Below are 19,417 nucleotides of genomic sequence, written 5' to 3' on the forward strand. Positions count from 1 at the left end.
ATTGATGGTTAAAATAGCCAACTTCATTCACAGTGGAATCAGTTGGCCTCCACACGTGTTTTCCCTTTGCTTTCCCTTCTGCTGCCTACTCTTTATTGTGGTAATTTGAGCTTCTGGGGAGCAGGTCCCAGGGCTCTAGATTCCCCACAGCCCAGCAAAAGTAGTGAGCCAGCATTTGCTTAGTATAGTGGGTTTTTAAGGACTCCTACCCCAGTACCTAAGGCTTGATAGAATGGGTAGAATTTAAATCCAGGTGACTCAAGTTCCCAAGTAATTTTCTAAAAACGCCCACTTACCTTCCCCCCAAGTTTCCAAACGTTTAATCCTTGGCTCAGTTCAAACAGGAGGGCAGGACTAATTTTGAAGCCACCTTGTTCTCCCCATTCATCAGCACCTAATGAACCAAGCAAGTAGGTATTTGCATGCTGGGGCTGGAACCCAACTTTCTGCAGCCATCTTGCACCTGCTGTTTGAGCACCAAGAGCCTGGCACTGTGCAAAGCATCAGCATTTAGTCCTACTGTCTTTTAGGTGGGTGTCATCAGATTTCGAATGAGACAATTTGAGAGAATGGACTCATTCAGGCTCACATGCCTCCCGAATGGGAGAAGCGGGATTCAAACTCAGGGAGTGGAAGGGGTTCTAGCCACAGGCAAATCACAGGCCGTCTCCTCACGCCCGGTAAATAGTGGGAGTATGCATGGGAGGTTGGGAGAAACCACCTCTAAAACCCTTGGCTTGGGCACCTGGGTGGCTCAGTGGGTTAAAGCCTGTCTTTGGCTCAGGTCCTCCTGGGATCGAGGCCCACATTGGGCTCGCTCTCTGCTCTTTCTGCCTCTCTGCCTATTTGTGATCTCTATCAAATAAGATCTTTAAAACAAAAACAAAAAACCCCTTTTTTTTGGTCTCGTGTTGTCGAAACAGCACCGTGGCTTGTGTAACAGAAATGGTCTCTCTGGTCTTGGGCTCAGAACCCTGTCCACTGAGGCCCTCAGGATTGGTTGCCAGAGGTGCAGTTGTGGCCCAACTCAGCCAGCTTGAGAGGGTTTGTTCTGCCGGTGGCTCTCAGGCCTGCTGTATTCAGTGCCTGAGTGCACACAGTGAGACCAGGCAGATGTCAATCCTGATTACATTCCTTCTGTCGTCAAAATATCTTTGTTTCGTTAGTTTTTTTTTTCCTTCTGATTACGAAGATCACATAACTTCAGAAAATCCCAGATAATAATTTCCCTGAGTTAAACATGGCCAACATATGTAAACTCCCAATCACTTTTACTTTGCATAAAGCTTCTTCCAATAAAACTGGGTCCTAAGTTTCATATGCCAGCTTTTTTCCCCTCCCTCTGGACCACTGTCTGACAAGCCTAGGTATTTTATCACTCCTAATACTATAGTAACAGACCAGAGGAAGGAGCAAACTACACCTATCAACCCCGAGAACCCAAATTCAAGGTTCATTCCAAGATTAGATTGTACCCATTTTACCTTTAAGCAAAATTACTGTAACTTAAAAGCTAAAATTGGTGATTGGTGAGAATCTTGTTTATCATTCATGGCTCAAGCTTGTTTTGAGGTACATTCTGATTATGCTTTGGATTTTTTTTTTTAATTTTTTTTTAATTTTTTAAAAAAATTTTTAAAAAAATTTTTTTAAAAAAGTCTACCCATTCATTTTAGTGAACGGGAGGGGCAAAGGGATAATCCTACGTGCCCATTAAAGGGCTCAATCCCCCGACCTAAACCAAAATTAAGCTTCAGCTATATTAAGATGGAGGGATGAACTTGTTATTTTACCAAAGTTAAATGAAGCAGACTTAAGTCAAGTTACAGGTATGTTCTGCACCAAAACCCACCTTCCCGTACTGGATGCAGGAGTCAAGAACTCCAATAGGAAAAGATGCCCGGTGCCTCAGACTGCCTTTGGCTCAGGTCATGATCCCAATGTTCTGGATTGAGCAGTGCCTCGCCTTGCCTCATCCCCCACCCCCACCCTTCCACTGGGGAGTCTGCTTCTCCTTCCTCAGGTAAAATCTTAAAACAAACACAAAACCTCCACCAGGGTAGGGCATCAGGTCAAGGGCGGGGAGGCTACTTGGAGAGCAAAGGGTCTGGAAGGATCCACAGCCCATTTGCTAAGCTTGCCTAGGAAACAGGGGCAATTACAATATTGTACAGGTCTACCTACTACTTGTGTCTTCCTAAGCATCTCAGAGTAAATTACTGCTCTGAATATAGAGTATTTAAATTTAGGGTCAGACAGACAAATCAAGTGCACCACTCCCATATGAAGAATCTAGGAACCCAATCTCCATTTGGAACAGTTTTTGTGATCCCTACCAAGAACCAAGATGTACAACTTAGAGGGACACAACAAGAAACCCACGGAATCAAAGCATGATGTACAGAAAAGCAACTTCAGGTTAAGCATACTTCAGGCTAAGCAGCATGCTGCCTAGAGCTGAATCCATGTCCTCAGTGTTAAGGTCCTACCCCTCTCCTTCCACTAGTACACAGTGGAAGCACTACAGGCTGGAGTCTTAGCCCAGATCTTCCCTTCTCAAGGTTCAGCAGCCCTACTATTAATAGTTATAAAATATCCAAATATAAGACTATATGGTTTTGAAGACAGAATGTACACTTCCTTTTTTGCAGTATGGAGAACATGACCACCCACCAGGGGGTGCCAGAAACTGCACCCGATGTCAGCTCACAAAGCACCTCCCTCTCCCTAGTCACAGGAAGCCCAGGTAACAGTAGCACTAGGATTTATTGAACTGTGCCTTAGTACAGGCGCTGGGGCTTGCCCATGGTGCTCTTGATGTACAAAGCCCGGACGTTCTGCCAATTCTTCTTGAGCAAGGACACCAGGAAATTGACTGCTAAGTGGATGTTGTACACGAGCTCATCATCTGTCATCTTCACGTGGCCAACAGCCACTGCTAGACACAGCACCTGCGGGAAGGGTAAAGTCAAATCAGGCTGGTGGCTAGATGGAAAAGAACCAGAGCAGACATATCTACAGGCTCCACCCATTCCTCCCCCAACTCTAGTGACCCTAATGAACAGGAACAACCCCAGGCCAAAAGACCAGGGCTATGTGCAAAGCTTCAGTTCTGCTCAGGGACTGTCACATGTCCTAAGTATCCACAGAAATTCTGCAAACCAGAGCTCCCATTCAGAGAATGGGGGTAAACTTCAGGACTGGTACTGCCTACCATCACCAAGACTTAACCGCATGGTAGTCAGACCTCCTTACCTTCTTCATCTGGAATTTGATGGTAGACTTCACTTCATCCACTTTGGCCACCATGTTCTCATTGTGGGTCAGCAAGGAAGGAAACTTGCCAGCCTTATTCAGGCCTGGGCCCAGGATTCGTGGGATCTGCTTGATCAGAGATTCTGAAGCCAAAAAGGCATCATACTTCTTGGCTGGTAAAAAGAAGCCACTGGATCTTAGGAACTGGCCCCCAAAGGCAACCTTCAAACAGCTGTCAACCAACCACGAAAGTGGCCTCTAACCACCAAACTCTATTCCCTCCCCGGCCCCACATACCAAGTCTTTTTAACCCTCTCCTTATTCCAGCTTATCTCTATCCTTTGGACTTTTACTGGCTCAACATTTACATGAACTTGTTGTCAGAAGCTCAGGCTGACCCATTCCCATGTTCTAATAGCAAATGCACACACTGGTTAAAACTCCAGGAGTTCAAATACTGCCTACTTCCTAGTTACAGGATAACCAGAGTACCAGTTTCCTCTCTGTGAAATGCTTACACCGGGTAAAGATGAAGAAAAGAAAGAAGGGAGCTTTAAGCATAAATCCTAACTCACCTGACTGGTGAGCTTAGAGGAGCTCACCTGCTTATAAAGAATCCTCAAAGCAAATATAGGTTAAAACTATCACTTAAGTCAACTCACCACAACACGTCTTTTCCAGGATTCTCTGCCCCCTCTTCCATCATTTTAAAATCCAAATGGCAGCCATGTCTCTTCTCTACCAGTCCCATGACAACAGTCTGGCCAAATACAAAACCAACCCAAGCCACACTCACCCAGCTTCTTGACTAACTTCTTATTCTTGTTGAGTTTCTTCAGCGCCTCAATGTCCATGTGGGGAATATCCACTGCCTTGGCCTCATCACAGTGCTGCTGGTCCCCCAAAACACACACGGAGAACTTGGGGCGGGGAGTGGACTTAAGCCTGCGTTTTAGGGGACAGAACAGGTCAAACCCCGCCTGGTTTTCCAAAGCAGGTGAAGGGGTCTGGGGCCACGGCAGCCACGGAGCCTTACCCAGAACGTCCACATTCACCAACAGCTAGCCTGGCTTCTCAAACTAGCCGGCGGGCTCGGCCAAGGCCTCCCCACGCCTCCCCTCTTATTTTAAGACCCAGGGTGGGGGTCCGTCCAGCCACGCCTGCCCGGGGCAGGGAGTCTGAACTACCCAAGCGCGTCCGTGCCGCCATGGCCGTCCGCCCGCCTTCAGCTCAACAGGGGCCTAGAAGGTGGCGAAGGGCACGGCGGGGCAAGGAGGGCTGGGTGGGGTCAGAGCGGTGCCAACCTGACGGTGCCCGAGAAGCGTTTGTCCTTCTGAGGGTCGTAGTTCTTCAGGCTGATCTGCAGCTCCACCGTCTCCAAAAACCTTAGAGAAGGCGACAGAGTGAGGACGCCGCCCGCGGCTCGCACGCCGCTGCCCTCCCCATCAAGCCCCGCTTACTTCCGGCGCTTGCGCTGGTTCCCGTGCAGGACTTCCCGCACCGCCTCGTACAGGGTGTCGCGGGACACTTTGCTGCTGCGAGAGAGAAACAAGACGAGCTCTCAGCACCTGCGAGGCCCGGATTGGCACCTGGAAGCTTCGGTGTGATCGGAAGCCTCGGGCCTTCAAAAGCACCCCGCGGGCATTCCGGACACCACGTCAGGCCTTTTGAGTGCGACTTCGATGCAAGTCCCGGAGAGTCGGACTCGAACGCCAGGCAGCGCAGGACGACGCCCGGAGAGAAATGCCCCTCAGCGAAGCAGGGGCAAAAACCACCACCGATTCAGCCGGCAAGTCCCCCTCCCTACCACGGTGCCAGGAGTCGCGGATGACGGTGGATAGCTTCCCAAGCGCCACTCACCTCATGATTCTCGCGCCGCAGTAACCGGAAAAGAGAGTAAGGGAACTGGCGCATGCGCTCAAATAAGGCTCTTGTTCTCGCGAGATGCCTACTCCTGTAGCTCCCTCTCCCACCGCGCAGCTAGGCTCGAGCGCTCAACCCCGGGTAGCACCGCGTCTGCGGCCGCTAGAGGGCGCTGCCGCGCGCTGCACAACTAGACTGGCTCAAAGGCGAGGAGGTGCCGTCCTGGGCGCCCCGTGGCTCAGAACACCCCGCTTTGCGCCAGCTACTGCTAGGCCCTTAAAGAGGCTGGTCCTGGGCACCGCAGCGTGATGGCCGCCGACAGCGTGCAGCTCCCGCGTTTTTGCCCCTCCACCCTTTTCTGCCCACCTCCTCCGGCCCTCCACACCTGCTTCGTGTCTCAACAGCAGGCTTTACTCTGACCTCTCCCTTATCATCTTGCTCTGGGGCTCATGGTTTCAGAGAAGGGAGATGCAGAAAGTTCTGCTCCCGCTCCCTCGATGCCTGCAGTGAGGAAGAGCTGGGAAGGTACTTGATAGTTGATTGAATCACACCTACCCGTTAAATGTTTACCATGAACAAACCTTCTCCGACTCCAGAGAGCTTCGCCCACCTTCCAGGCCCCACTCCCTGTAGTCAGTGTCATAGTCACCTACTCAGCAGACAGCTCTGATGGGGCTGAGAGGAGTGGTCTCACACAACACTGCCCAGAACGTGAATGAATGAACTAGAGATCTCTGTCACCTTCCCCTCACAGAAACTTTCACCAGGAAAAAGATGCCCCTTGTCATTGAGTAGGGTGGGAGATGGCAGGGTCTGTTAGTTCTCAAAAAATACCCAGAGTTCGTAAGAAGGCAGATACTGACTCAAAGAAAACATTAAACTTCCTACTTGTTTTTTTTTTTAAGATTTTATTTATTTGACAGACAGAGATCACAAGTAGGCAGAGAGGCAGGCAGAGAGGAGGGGGCGGAAGCGGGCTCCAGAGAGCCCGATGTGGGGCTCGATCCCAGAACCCTGGGATCATGACCTGAGCCAAAGGCAAAGACTTTAATCCACTGAGCCACCCAGGTGCCCCAAACTTCCTACTTTTTAATAAATTATTATCCAAGTCAGAACACAGAAGGTAATAACATACACTTGAGTGCAAGATATTTGTGCACAGGACACAGGTCACCTCAGGGCTCCTGAAGCATCATTCATCTACCCGGGTCTGCTTTGACCCTACTGAGGTCTTTCAGAAAGTTTCCAACCACACAGTCTGAAGCAAAAGTGACAAAGAGTGAGCCCAAGGTCAGCATCCCTTGGAAATAAAGCTCATCAAGCCTGCTTAGCCCAGGACCTTCTCTGCTGGCTAGGAGGCCAAGATGTTTTCTCTGCATCCTGGAGCAGGGAGGCAGCAGACCCTTGGCATGGCCAGGCTCTGCCTTTACCCCCAGGCAACGAGTCAGAGTGAGGCACTGACTGAGAGCAGAAGCATCCTTCAGGCAGCTGGAGAAGTATCCTTCAGGCTCCAGGAGTGATGGTCAGGGGGCCAGATGTCTCAGGGCAGCCTGTAGGGGCTTCCTCAGGAAAGTGGTGTTGAGCTCTAGGGCTGCGGCCAGGCCCAGCCTGTGGATCTCAGTGATCTGGGGACAGGGAAGAATCATATCAGGACTCCAGCAACTGATCCTTCCCCTTTCCCCTCTGCCCATGGCCCTGTTTAGGAAGGAGAGAGTAATCAGGATATAAGGACAATGGAGGAGATATCTAAATGCATTACTTCACCATGATTATGCAAGGTCTTCAGGTTCAAGTGGACCTAGGTCAGATATTAACTGTGCAACTTATGAAGAGAGCCACATCAATGACAGTTGACTATTATTGGGTGCTCACCATGTGGCAACTTTATAAACCTAGCTTCATGTAACCTGCACAACCCTCCATTTTACAGATGAGAAAACTGAGGGTCGGAGATACTCCACAGTGGCTGTCACAACTCCTTCTATGCCACACTGTTTCTTCTATGACCTGTGGGATCCTGACAGATCTTTACCCTGTATCTTCTCTCCAATCCCCACTCCTTACAGATACCAGAGGCTCCTTTACAAAATGCAAATCTGACCAAATCACTCCAGCTTCAGCTGGGCCCTGGGGTAACTTCTGATGTCTCATATTGGAGGCCCTTCTTCTAGGATCATCAGGCTCTCCAGAGGATCCAGGAGCCTCCTGAAAATGTGCATAAATGTGTGTTCAGATTTTCATTTTTCTGGGAGGATCTATAGCTTTCATCAAATCATCAAATGGGCCTGTGACTCCCCAAAAAAGGCAAAGAGCCAACAGCCAAGGACACCTGACCTTCAAGATAAAGCCCATGCTCCTCATCATACCCTACAGGGTCTTCCATAGATATTATCATGGCCTGACCATGTGACCTTGGGTAGGTCACTTTAACCTCTCTGAGTCTCAATTTCCTCATCTATAAAATGGAGCTAATAATAGTATCTTCTCATGGGTCTAACACATGGAATAAACTAGCAAGTTAATGTAGGCAAAGGGCTTTAAACAGTGCCTAAGACCTAGCAGGGCTCAGTGTTTAAACTCTGACCTCTAACCTCACCCCTACCATCATCCATTCTCATGTTTTTAGGCTTCAGTTAATACCTGTAGATCCTTGCTTATACTGTTTCCTTGGCCTGAAATGCCCTTTCCTCAGTCTTGGGCCTTGGCCACCACTCACCCTTTCAGAGCTGAGAAGCCTGTCTTAACTCCCAAACACAAGGTTTAGTTGCCCCCTCTTGCTCTGCAACCAAATGCCCCGCACACACCTCTCACCTGGTTCCTTCCAGATTATTAGGCTGATCTGGTTACCACCTCTCTCCCACCTCACTGGCACCGGTGGAGAGGTCAAGTCAAGGACAGGACTGTTGATTCCCCAGTGCACCATACAGCATCTGGCCCACAGCGATGTAGGCTGGATGCGCGAATTCCTAAGCAGTCTCATTCCCCAGTCTGGGGCTTGAACTTATAGTTGGCCTCGCTAACACTCAGGGGTCTTCCCCAGCAAACATCTAGATGTACATGCTTGTGGCGCACTCACAGTAGCGGGATCAACCCTCATGGCCCTACCAATACTCACACTGGCCTGATACTTGGTCATCACCGTCAGCATGAGCTTGGCATAGGCCACAGATGCAGTGGCCGCTGGCCCCTCTTTACAGAGTTTCTCCATCAACACACTGAACTTCTCAGGGGTCATCTCCACCTGCACACATTGGGAGATGGGATAAGAGAATAAGAAAGGGCCCCAGATTCAATTCCAAACTCTACCACTTTCTAACTAAGTAAGCCTGGACAGGTCACATAACCAAAGCCTCAATTTCTGCATCTGTAAAATGGTTCTCATGATACCTAACGCTAAAGACAGTGAAAAGAATTAAATGAGATAAGGCACATAGAGCCTGGTGCATAGGTCTCAGCCTTGCTTGGTGGCCAAAGATATAAAGAAGTGAGGAGTCCCAAGGGTACCGTCAGCATAAGAGCATCAGCTCTCCTTCATAATAACTGAATTAATGCTTGTTATACATCAGGCACTGTTCTGAGCATTTTCCACCAATTATCTACTTCCACCTCACCCCAGCCTTGGGCAGTACTTACTATCATCACTCCCCTTTTGTAAACGGGAAAACTGAGGCATAAAGAGGTTAGGTCAGCTATCTAAGTTATAAACAAATGAGGCAGAACTTTAGGTAGTCATATGGAAAACTGCCAAAATATACTGTAAGTTAAAAAAGCAATGTAAGGAGGTGCCTGGGTGACTCAGTCGATTAAGCGTCTGCCTTCGGCTTAGGTCATGATCCCAGAGTCCTGGGATCAAGCCCTGCGTCAGGCACCCTGCTCATGGGGAAGCCTGCTTCTCCCTCTCCTACTCCCCCTGCTTGTGTTCCCTTTCTCACTGTGTCTCTCTCGGTCCAATAAGTAAAATCTTTATTAAAAAAAAAAAAAAAAGCAAAGGACAGAGCACTGAGCTCAGCGTGTTGATCTACGTAAAAAGTAGGCAAAAAGTCAACTTAAACACGGGTCCTTGTATATAAAAGCATCTCTGGGAGAGTTCCCCTGAAACTACTAATACTGATTAGTCCTGGAGAAGGGAATCTGGATGGCAGGGGTAATATTTTTCACTCTAGCTTTTGAGCTTTAAAATTTGTGAACATAGAGGCACCTGAGTCACTCAGTGGGTTAATCATCTGACTCTTGGTTTCAGCTCAGGTCATGATCTCAGGATCATGGGATTGAGCCCCAAGTAGGGCCCTGCACTGAGTGGGGAGTCTGCTTGGGATTCTCTCTCCCTCCCCCTCCACCCCTCTCCACACTCGCACATATGCACTCTCTTTCTCAAATTAATAAAATCTTTGCTTCCATTGGTTAAGTGTCTGCCTTCAGCTCAGGTCATGATCCCAGTGTCCTGGGATCCGGCCCCACATCAGGCTCCCTGCTTAGCGGGGGGAGTCTGTTTCTCCCTCTCCTACCGGCTTGTGATATCTGTCTCTCTCTCAAATAAATAAACAAAATCTTTTAAAAAAAAATTGTGAACCTATGAATTTATAACCTATTCAAAAATTAAATTAAATCCAAGGTGCCTGGGTGGCTCAGTCAGTTAACTGTCTGACTCTTGGTTCTGCTCAGGTCACAACCCCAGGATTATGGGATCGAGCCCCATGTCAGGCTTCATGCTCAGCATGGAGTCTGCTTCAGATTCTCTCTCCTGCACTCATTTGCTCTCTCTCAAATAAATAAATAAAACTTTCATAAATAAAATAAAATTAAGTTAAATTTCACACACATAACCCCAAAAGTCCCTCTCTAAGGCCACACAGCTAAGAAGAGGCACAGCGTGGGCTCTACCATGCAGTCTGCTCTCAGCTACCAGCCTTTCAAGCTCCAGGACTCACCTGCTGTCATGGCCCCGCTTGCTGCAGGGCAGCTGTCCTGTTTGCCTCCATCCCTGGAGGGACCTGAAACCCAGGGGGCCCATGCCCACCAGCCACCGCACACCCAGCACACACGGCGATGGCACTGCCACACTTCCGCATCCACCCTTCCTTAAGGCAGCCTGCTCACCTGCCGCTCCAGCAGGGACTGCAACACCACGAAAGTGTCCTCTTTCCAGGGCAGCTCCAAGATCTGTCTGCAAGAAGCAGAGGTCCCACTGAGAACAGCCCACGACTGGATATCTACGGCTCCTACCCCCAAGGCAGTGCAAGACCCTGGAGACAGCCAAGGCTCCCCCAGCCAACACAGCAAGTCCTCAGAGCCCTCTCCCACCCCCGCCACCCAAGGCTGGCGGCCACCCAGTAGCCAGCCCACACTTGGTGCTGGGAAGGCTATGACCCAAGACGCCTGGGGCGGTGGATCATGAAAGATTTGGCATGAGGTGTACCAAGGTTCCCTGAAAAATAGCAGGAATGGAGAGTGCATTGTGAGGACAGAAGGTGAGGGTGACCCAGGGCAGAGGATCATGGCCCATTGAGAGGTCCATGAGGCTTGCCAAAAGGCAGCCTTCCCTGCAGCGCCCAGCCCATGGCGACTGCCACTCCAGCTGTGCCTCCTAGGCTAGGGAGCAATCCCCTGCTCGTGTGGAAAGGCAGCATTGTCACATGGGAGCAGTGTGGCTTCTCAGATGCACAGCCTAGAGTCTGATCCCAGGGTTTACCACTTGCCGTCTGTGTGACCTTTGGCCCACACCCCATAATGAACATGAGCTTCAGGCTTTCCGTCTCTAGGGCGGCCACAGCACCCACCTCACAGCACTGTGTGAGGACTAATGGAGAGAACTAAAAGTACAGAGAAAGGACTCAATCAGAGGTGGCTGATGTTACTTTTCAGACCCTCCTCTTCTCCTGTGAGAGTCTCCATTTTATAGTTCGCATTAGGATCATGGGGTCTTAGCTACTTACTTGTTTCTGTGTCTGGATTTTTTTTTTTTAAAGATTTTATTTATTTGACAGAGAGAGAGAGAGAGAGAGAGACAGTGAGAGAGGGAACACAACCAGGGGGAGTGGAACAGAGAAGCAGGCCTCCTGCCAAGCAGGGAGCCCGATGTGGGGCTCAATCCCGGGACCCTGGGATCATGACCTGAGCCAAAGGCAGATGCTTAACAACTGACCCACCCAGGCGCCCTATGTGTCTGGATCTTGACTCCCCAGTTTTAATACCCAAATTGAACACCAATTTAATAACAATTTTTGAGCACTGACTTGAGCCAAGTACTGTGCTGTGGTCTACGTGCATTACCAAATTTAACATCTAGAAAAATCCTTCCGGGGAAACATTATCCCCATTTCTTATATGAGGAAACAAGCTCAGAGAGATGGAGAAGGCTGCTGGAATCGACACAGGGCAAGGCTGAGATTTGAAATCCTGTCCACCTGGCTCCAGAGCCAGACTCTTAACTGCCAGCCAGGCTCTAGCTATGCTGTGAACTGCTCCAGTGGAGACCACCAGCCTCTTCCCTGCGCTCCCCAAGGCACCTGGCCCAGAAGACTGGAACCGAGGGCTTGGGAAGGGTCCCAGGATGGCAACTTGTACAAGCATAAGGGGGGTGGGAGCGGGGGAGGCACAAGCCAGGCTCAGGCCACAGCAAGAGAGGCATCCGCTGTGCTGCGGCCCCTGCTTCAGGCTCAGGGCCCGCTCCCCAGCCGACTCCAGCTCCAGGAGGCCAGGAACGGGCTGGGCCCGTGCGAGGGGGTGGAGTAGGGGCAGCAGGGAGGGCTGTATGCTCACCCCAGCATCAGAACCTGCGTGTCCGGTGCCAGGGCCTCATCCTTCAGAAGGCAACACAGTAACTCCGTTTGAGCTGGGCCTACGTAGGGGACAGCAGAGAGGGGAGGTGTGGGGGCAAAGGGCAGGAGAGGATGGAACAAAATGCCTGGCTCATTATAGGGGGGCATCATCAGGGAAGGAAGGTATCTTTACTGACTGAATACACAATGGCCAGGGTCGCCTGGAATGAAGGGTGCTGGGAAACGAGAGGGCAGAGCTACCAGGCCTGGGGCTGTTTCTAGAATTACCTGTTTCTGGGGCCTGGAGCACCGGGCCAAGAAGGGCTCTGCAGACAGGATAGGCGTACTTGGCACAGAAGGAGGTCAGGGCCATGATGAGCAGGCGGGAGGCCGAGGAAGTCAGGGAGAGAATCTACAGCCAACAGGGAGGAAAATATTAATCACCCATTTCTTTTTCCCTTTAATAAATGTTTATTAGACACGTATTTCAGATGGTGATACATGTTACAAAGAAAAAACAAAAGTTCTTTTATCTCAGACTCACATGGATTCACCCATTGGAAAAGATACAAAGCTCAGCTCCCCAGCTCCAAAACCCTTTCAGCTTCTGGAAGGGTCTGGGACCCAAGAAGGAGGAAGTCGATGCCATGTGATGGATGGCCTGGAGGTCCATGCCCTTCCCTTGCCCCACACTGCCTTGACTGGCCAGACACATTATAAGGTTGGAAACCCCCTCTCCCAAGCTCCACCCTTCCAAGGGCTCAGATTCTCCCCCACAAAGTGCCTAGCATGCCAAGTATATGACAACACACCTACCCGTCTAAGAAAGAGGCTCCTGGTCAGAATGGTCGCATTGCTAAGGCTAAGATCTGGTGAAAGGGACAGGAGCCAGGTGCAGAGCTGCAGGAGAGCTGGGTCCGAGAGCTGTGGGAGCTGCAGCTGGGCACACAGCAGGTCCATCTGCCAAGTAGGAGGGAGGACACAGACACACTCAGTCTGCCTCTGCTAGGCTGTCTCAAGCTAACAGGGCAGCAGAATGGGTAGGGCAAGGATATTCCAAGGTAGGTTGAGGCTGGGAGAGCTGCCCCCATGGTGAGGATCCAAGGGCTAAAAGAAAGCACACAGGGTGAAAAACCCCAGCAAGATCCCCTTCTCCATTCCCACATGAGGCAAGGAAACACAGACTTAAATGGAAAAAGGCTGGGGAGAGGGGATGTATCCTCAGGGTCTTAAGGGACTCACCTGGCTGGGACTGCATTCATGGAGAAGCTGTAGCTCAAGTGGGGGAGCACCCTCCAACCCCTAGAAAGGCAAATCCCATGTTAGGGCAGGCAGAGCCCTTGATGATGAGTCAGAGACCACCCCTTTGTCTGGCACAGTGGGTGGATGAGGACCCTGGATGCTATAAGAGGAGAGGGACTTGTCTGAGATTAGATGACCTATCTGTCCTTGGGCCAAGACAAGCCCCTGCAGTGACTGTCCTCTGACCGCCACTCCGACCCCCGCCATCCAAACAACCTGTGCTTCCCTGGGCAGGGCTGAGGTCTAGGCGGGGCAACAGTGAGCAGGGGCCACTTACCTCCCCAAAGGTCTTGAGCAGCTGCTGCAGCCTGGGAACCTGGTCCTGAAGAGGAGAGTCCAGTCACTGCCAAGTCCCTACCAGCACAGTGTGGCCCCAGGCCCAGCCCTAACCCCCTCTTCCAAGAAGGCCCCGGATCAGTGAGAGCTAGCAGGCAAGGATGATTCCAGGGAGTCAAGAGCTCGAAACCTAAACCTTGAGAGGTGCTTAAGAATTCAAAGGCAACGAGGTCCATGGAAATGCAGCTGCCTAGACTTGTCCTCTCTGCACCCACCCTCATGGGGGCAGACCTAGGTCTGGGATTGGGAGGACAGGCGGGAAGCTGGCATGATTCCACTCCTTCCACAGTATAGCCCTGGAGCTTCTCTTCTTGTGTGGCAATGCTTTAACTTCGTATTGTCGATCATTAAGGCCAAAGGTTTCCGCCCTCCTATACCTTCCTTCCCACCCCCTCCTCAGAGTCTGTAGGGTAGAGACGGTTTCCTTAACCCTAGGCTCCTACCCCCTGCTCTGCGGATTCTAGTTATGCCAGTTGGGAAATAGTCTCCCGACCAGCTTTGGCCCTGGATAAGCCCCCTACTCCTGGGGGATCACCCTAAACCCAGCCTCCCCATTCTAGTACCTGGACAGCTTTGGGCAACTCCAAACTCTCAGCTAGGTCCTTAGCCTCCTCCAGACTCTGACCAGCCTCCCTGGGCTCGGCCAGGACAAGCTGGTTCTCCATGGGTGAGGCACCTCCTCCGTCTGCCGGGGGCTCCAAAGACTCAGGTTCATGTCTCTCCTCTTCCTGACCTCCTTCCTCTTCCCCTTCCAAATGCCGGAACCTTTTGGGGGCCCGTCCGCCTTCAGGACTGGCAGGCTCTTCCTCTGGCCCCTTTCTGCGTTTCCCAGGCCGTGGGGAATCCTTGTCCTCCTTGCCTTCCTCTTGTTCCTCTTCGGGAACAGGAGCCTGGGCCAATTTCAGCCTCCTGCCTCCCTGGCCTAGCCGCCTACACAGGCCTTGGAGCTGTCTCTGGCAGTCTGTAGACAGTGGGGATGTCTCCTCAGTCGCTACCCCAGCGTTCAGATCCCTCCACAGCAACTCCCCCAGGGTCTGGAGCCAGGCGTCAGGGTTGGGGCTTTGGTCTTGTCGTGCAATCTGCAGCACGGGGAGTAGGCCACTCTGGGGCAGCGATGGCCCAAGAGCCATCAATAGGGACATCAGGTTCCTCTGGCATAACAGAGGCAATCGCAGCAGCAGGGGTTTCCTGGTAGCAGAAGGAGGACAAGCAGTTAAAGAGCATCTTGCTGGGAGGAGCAGAGGGCAGCTGGGATAGAGCTAGAGGTTGGATGGCCATGGACAGACAGGCAGGCACTCGGAGGTAGTACCAATAGGATGGAGGTGGTCAGCACGAGTGCCATTCAACAGACCTTCACTGAGCATGTATTTTTTTGTTGTGGTGAAGCCAGTTTGAGTTCATTTTACAATTGCTAAAAACCAAAAAAATCTCTGAGCAATTCCATTTTTTTTTAACAATTTTTTTCTTAAAAAAAAACAAAAACAAAAACAATTTTTTTCTTTTTTTAATTGAGCATGTATTCATGTATTGTGCTAGGCTCTGCTCTTTGACACCTCCTATTTCGGCTCAAAAAATTCACATCGAAATCTATCCTATAAAAGATCCATGCTTGTTTTATTTAAAAAAAAAATCCCTTTCCAAACTTTATATAAAAATATACTCCAGGAGCACCTGGGTGGTTCAGTGAGTTAAGCCTCTGCCTTCAGCTCAGGTCGTGATCCCAGGGTCCTGGGATCGAGTCCCACATTGGGCTCTCTGCTCAGCAGGGAGCCTGCTCCCCAACCCCTTCTCTGCCTGCCTCTCTGCCTACTTGTGATCTCTCTCAAATAAATAAAATAAAATCTTTTAAAAAAATATGTATAGGGACGCCTGGGTGGCTCAGTTGGTTACGCGCAGCTGCCTTCGGCTCAGGTCATGATCCCAGCGTCCTGGGATCGAGTCCCACATCAGGCTCCTTGCTCCGCAGGGAGCCTGCTTCTCCCTCTGACTCTGCCTTCCACTCTGTATGCCTGTGCTCGCTCTCACTCGCTCTCTCTCTGACAAATAAATAAATAAAATCTTTAAAAAAAAAATTATAAAAAAAAATATGTATATATATATATATGTATATATATATATATACATATATATATATATATGTATATATATACACTCCAGGGGCCCCTGGCTGGCTGGTCAGCAGAGCATATGACTTCTTCTATTTTTTTTTTTTTAAGATTGATTTATTTATTTAAAGTAAACTCACCACCCCAAGATCCCGAATCACATGCTCCACTGACAGAGCCAGCCAGGCGCCCCCTAGAGGTTGTGTCTTGTGATCTCAGGGTCCTGAGTTCAAGCCCCACACTGGGTGTAGAGCTTACTTAAAAAGATAAATTAGGGGTGCCTGGGTGGTTCAGTCATTAAGCGACTGCTTTCAGCTGAGGTCAGGATCCTGGGGTCCTGGGATTGAGCCCTGCATCTGGCTCCCTGCTCAGCGGGAAGCCTGCTTCTCCCTCTCCCACTCCCTCTGCTTGTGTTCCCTCTCTGGTTGTCTCTCTCTCTGTCAAATAAATAAATAAAATCTTAAAAAAAAAAAAAAAAGATAAATAAATTAAACTAAAAAAAAGTTCTACAGGATGGGCCGAGACCCAAAATAATAATAATAATAATAATAGTAGTAGTAGTAGTAGTAATACTCCAGGATGCTGTACAGTGCTTCCCATACAGCCCTATGCTCACCTTGGCTATCCCCCGGAACTTACAGGGTCACAGTTGTCTCGCTTTGACGTTCCTTTCACCCAACTGAATTGCTAAGAGGCAGAGGCAGTCTTTTCTTCCTCCATCTTCCAGTACCCAGCACAGCATCAGCCCATCGCAGGTACTGGGGGCACATTTACTGAGTGAATTAATTCTCTGAGAATAAGCGCCTGGAGATGAGCCTGGGCTACCATGGAGAAAGCAAAGGTAGCCATCTGCCATGTTGTCAACGCAAGAATCCAGATACTGTGTGACTGTGACCTGAGGCTTAGTGGGGTGGCAAACAAGCCATGGGTACATCGAGCCCACCTGCCATCACTCCTGTGCTCCTCTCTATGTGACTGTGCAGGGCTGCTTGTCATCAATACAAGGGGCACCTGGGAGGTGTGAAAGAGAAAAAAAATCTGACTTTTATTTTTTTGTGAACAATAGACATGAAGTGAGAGAAAAAAAAAGAAAGCAAAAGTTAAAAAGGTGGCCAGTTTGTGGTAGAGGATATTGAGAAGTGCTGAGGCAGGGAAGACCCTACTTCAGGACTTTTAACTTTTGTGTGTGCACGGACCCCTTATCAGAATAAGTGTTAAATGTGTAAGATAAAATACATGGGCTTATGAAAGAAACCAATTATACTGGAATAAAGTTCTAACTAGGGACCCTAGATTAAGTACCCCTCCTACTCTGGCAAGAAAAAAACCAGACAGCTGGATAAACATTTCCAAGGCCTCCAATTTGGGGGTGTGCAAAGTTCTCCTGACCCATTTCTTTCCTTCTTTTTTTAAGTAAGGTTCTACACCCAGCCTGGAGTCCAATGTGGGGCTTGAACTCAGGACCCTGAGATCAAGACCTGAGCAGAGATTAAGAGCCCCATGCTCAGCTGACTGAGCCACACAGATTCCCCTCTCCTAAACCCATTTCTCCAAAGAAATTCAAAGTGGCGTGTGGGGAAAACAATATTAGAATTTCCATTTCTCCTTATCTAAAACATAAGAAATTAAGTATTACAACTATTTAATGTATGGAATGGCCATTCATAGTCCAGTCTCCAGCCTAATTCTGAGAGAGGAGTATCTGGAAGTGCAAAGCCCCTTCTCTAGCCCCCTGGTGGCTGAAGGGGGAACCTCACTTTTTTTTTTTTTTAACTTTGTGTCTTTTCTTTAATTTGATAATTAAACGCATTTATGGATACTGTGTTATGTCGTTTAACAAAACCAACCTCACTAAATGGACACAGGGCTTGTAAGGATGACTGAAAAGAGATTGAACACCATAGGGTGCCTGGATGGCTCAGTCGGTTAAGCGTCTGCCTTGGGCTCAGGTCATCATCCCTAGGATCAAGTTCCATATCCGGCTCCCTGCTCTGGGGGAGCCTGCTTCTCCCTCTGCCTCTCCCTCTCTCTTCTCCCCCTGTCTCTCATGAATAAGTAAATAAAATATTTTTTTAAGGTTTTATTTATTTATTTGACAGACAAAGATCACAAGCAGGCAGAGAAACAGGCAGAGAGAGAGGAAGAAGAAGGCTCCCCGCTGAGCAGAGAGCCTGATGTGGGGTTCGATCCCAGGACCCTGAAATCACGACCCGATCCCAAGGCAGAGGGTTTGACCCACTGAGCCACCCAGGCACCCCAGTAAATAAAATCTTAAAAAAGAGAAAGAGAAGAAACGGAATACCAGTAATGGAAGCCCATCAAATAAGAAAATGGCAGAGCTAACCCTTCTGCTCCAAGGAGAAATTGTCAGCCACATAAAGAGGTCAAAAAAAAAAAAAAAAAAAAGTCAAAATCACTCCAAAGAACGTAAGTCATCAGGAAAGTGATTTTCTCTAAAAAATGTATACTGTGCTTTGAAAACATTATAAAACCACCCCATTAGATGTCCGGTCACCACGTTTTAAATTTCTACTTTTGTATACTTTATAACGCACATATTTTTACTCTTGTGCACACGTGGTTATACGTTAAGTATCCCTACACTGGAGGTATGAGTTCGATTTCCTTAGAGATGAAGTATGAGATCGGAATTACTCATTTACACGCGGCAGGAGGCGTGTGTCGCACCCACTCGTACTCAGTGAAGGTCTGTTGGATGCCCCTCCATATCCCTGGGGTGCGCGGCAGGGACGCTTGGCTGTGGGGACCTAGTGAAGCTCTCCGGGCCTCGGTCTCATCTGGAAAAGTGGGGTGGCGCCAGCCCCTGCCTGACACGACGTGGAGGATGAAACGCGGCGCCCCGCGACCAGACGACTTACAGCTCCAGGCGACAGTCCGGACCCTCCACGGCGGGTTCCTCCCGGCACAGCGCCTCCAGGACGCAGCCCCAGCCGAAGGGCTCCCCGCCGCGACTGCCCAGCGCCCGCAGCAGCCCCAGGCCGCGCCACGCCCCCTCCGGCCCCAACTGCAGGGCCTGCATCAGGCACCGGGCGGGGGCCTCCAGCTGTGCCCAGGGCGCCGAGTCCGCGCCCTCAGCCACAGCGGGCACCTCCTCCGAGGCCGCCATGCCTAGGGCTACGGGGCTGCACCGGCCGCTGCTCTGGTTCCTGACCTCAGTCTCGAGAACAGGCGAAAGGGGGCAGAACGCCAGCGCCTGCCCGGACGCTGCTACGACCCTTCTCCCGCATGCGCCCCGCCGGGCTCGGCGTTCCGAGCCAGCTTCGGAGCCACTCCGCCGGGAGCCCGCCAAGATTCCCGCGCTGCTTTAGAAACGTAGATAGGGGGTGTGGTCAGGGGCGGGGCCGGACGGGAAGGAAAGAGGCCATGCCGGAAGGGGCAGGGCCATAAATGGTCCTGGCCCAAAGGACTGAGGAACGGAGTAAGGGGGCGGGACGAAAGCCGAGGGAGCTCCACGGATGGGGCGGGGCCACAACATGGGCGTTACTTGTGGGCGGGGTCATGCCGGAGATAGCGGAGTGGGGCGGGGCTTCGTGGGGCTATGGGTCGTTGTCTGCTGACCTTCATCTACCTTCCTGCACTGGTCCCTGACTGTAGGGGAATGAGAAGTGGATGCAGAATGTACGTCAGCGATCCTGTTGTTCTTCAGGACCCAGGCATCGTTTAATTTTTCTTGATGTCCATTTTGTATGTAGGTCATGGACTTTGCGATAGGATTTAATCAGTTTGCCACCCTACCTTGACATCACCTCTTCCACAGGCCATCAACTGTCATCACAT

The 19,417-nt window shown here is 50.3% G+C and overlaps 2 protein-coding genes across 5 annotated transcripts; both read right to left on the bottom strand.

Annotated features, from left to right (window-relative positions):
• Window positions 1-2,747: 2,747 nt before the first annotated feature.
• RPL10A (ribosomal protein L10a) lies at window positions 2,748-5,233 on the bottom strand. The gene is made up of 6 exons (XM_059178531.1): window positions 5,116-5,233; window positions 4,716-4,790; window positions 4,560-4,640; window positions 4,052-4,200; window positions 3,256-3,428; window positions 2,748-2,951 (listed from the first exon to the last, which is right to left on the bottom strand). The coding sequence occupies exons 1-6, from the start codon at window positions 5,118-5,120 to the stop codon at window positions 2,781-2,783; spliced, it is 654 nt and encodes a 217-aa protein (XP_059034514.1). The 5' UTR covers window positions 5,121-5,233; the 3' UTR covers window positions 2,748-2,780.
• Window positions 5,234-6,025: 792 nt separating this feature from the next.
• On the bottom strand, window positions 6,026-18,960 carry FANCE (FA complementation group E). 4 transcript variants are annotated; one of them, XM_059178534.1, is made up of 10 exons: window positions 18,792-18,960; window positions 14,078-14,702; window positions 13,456-13,500; window positions 13,119-13,178; window positions 12,693-12,836; window positions 12,165-12,288; window positions 11,878-11,956; window positions 10,216-10,282; window positions 8,234-8,359; window positions 6,026-6,743 (listed from the first exon to the last, which is right to left on the bottom strand). In XM_059178534.1, exons 2-10 carry the CDS (start codon window positions 14,654-14,656, stop codon window positions 6,642-6,644), a joined length of 1,326 nt encoding a protein of 441 aa, XP_059034517.1. In that variant the 5' UTR covers window positions 14,657-14,702; window positions 18,792-18,960; the 3' UTR covers window positions 6,026-6,641. The 4 variants fall into 4 exon arrangements, 3 of the variants coding, with proteins under 3 accessions (XP_059034517.1, XP_059034515.1, XP_059034516.1); XM_059178532.1 differs by having other exon boundaries at window positions 18,499-18,960; XM_059178533.1 differs by having other exon boundaries at window positions 6,700-6,813; window positions 18,499-18,960.
• Between the last annotated feature and the right edge of the window lie 457 nt (window positions 18,961-19,417).

Source organism: Mustela lutreola, chromosome 6 (assembly GCF_030435805.1).
Source record: "Mustela lutreola isolate mMusLut2 chromosome 6, mMusLut2.pri, whole genome shotgun sequence".
In the NCBI taxonomy this organism is placed as follows: domain Eukaryota; kingdom Metazoa; phylum Chordata; class Mammalia; order Carnivora; family Mustelidae; genus Mustela; species Mustela lutreola.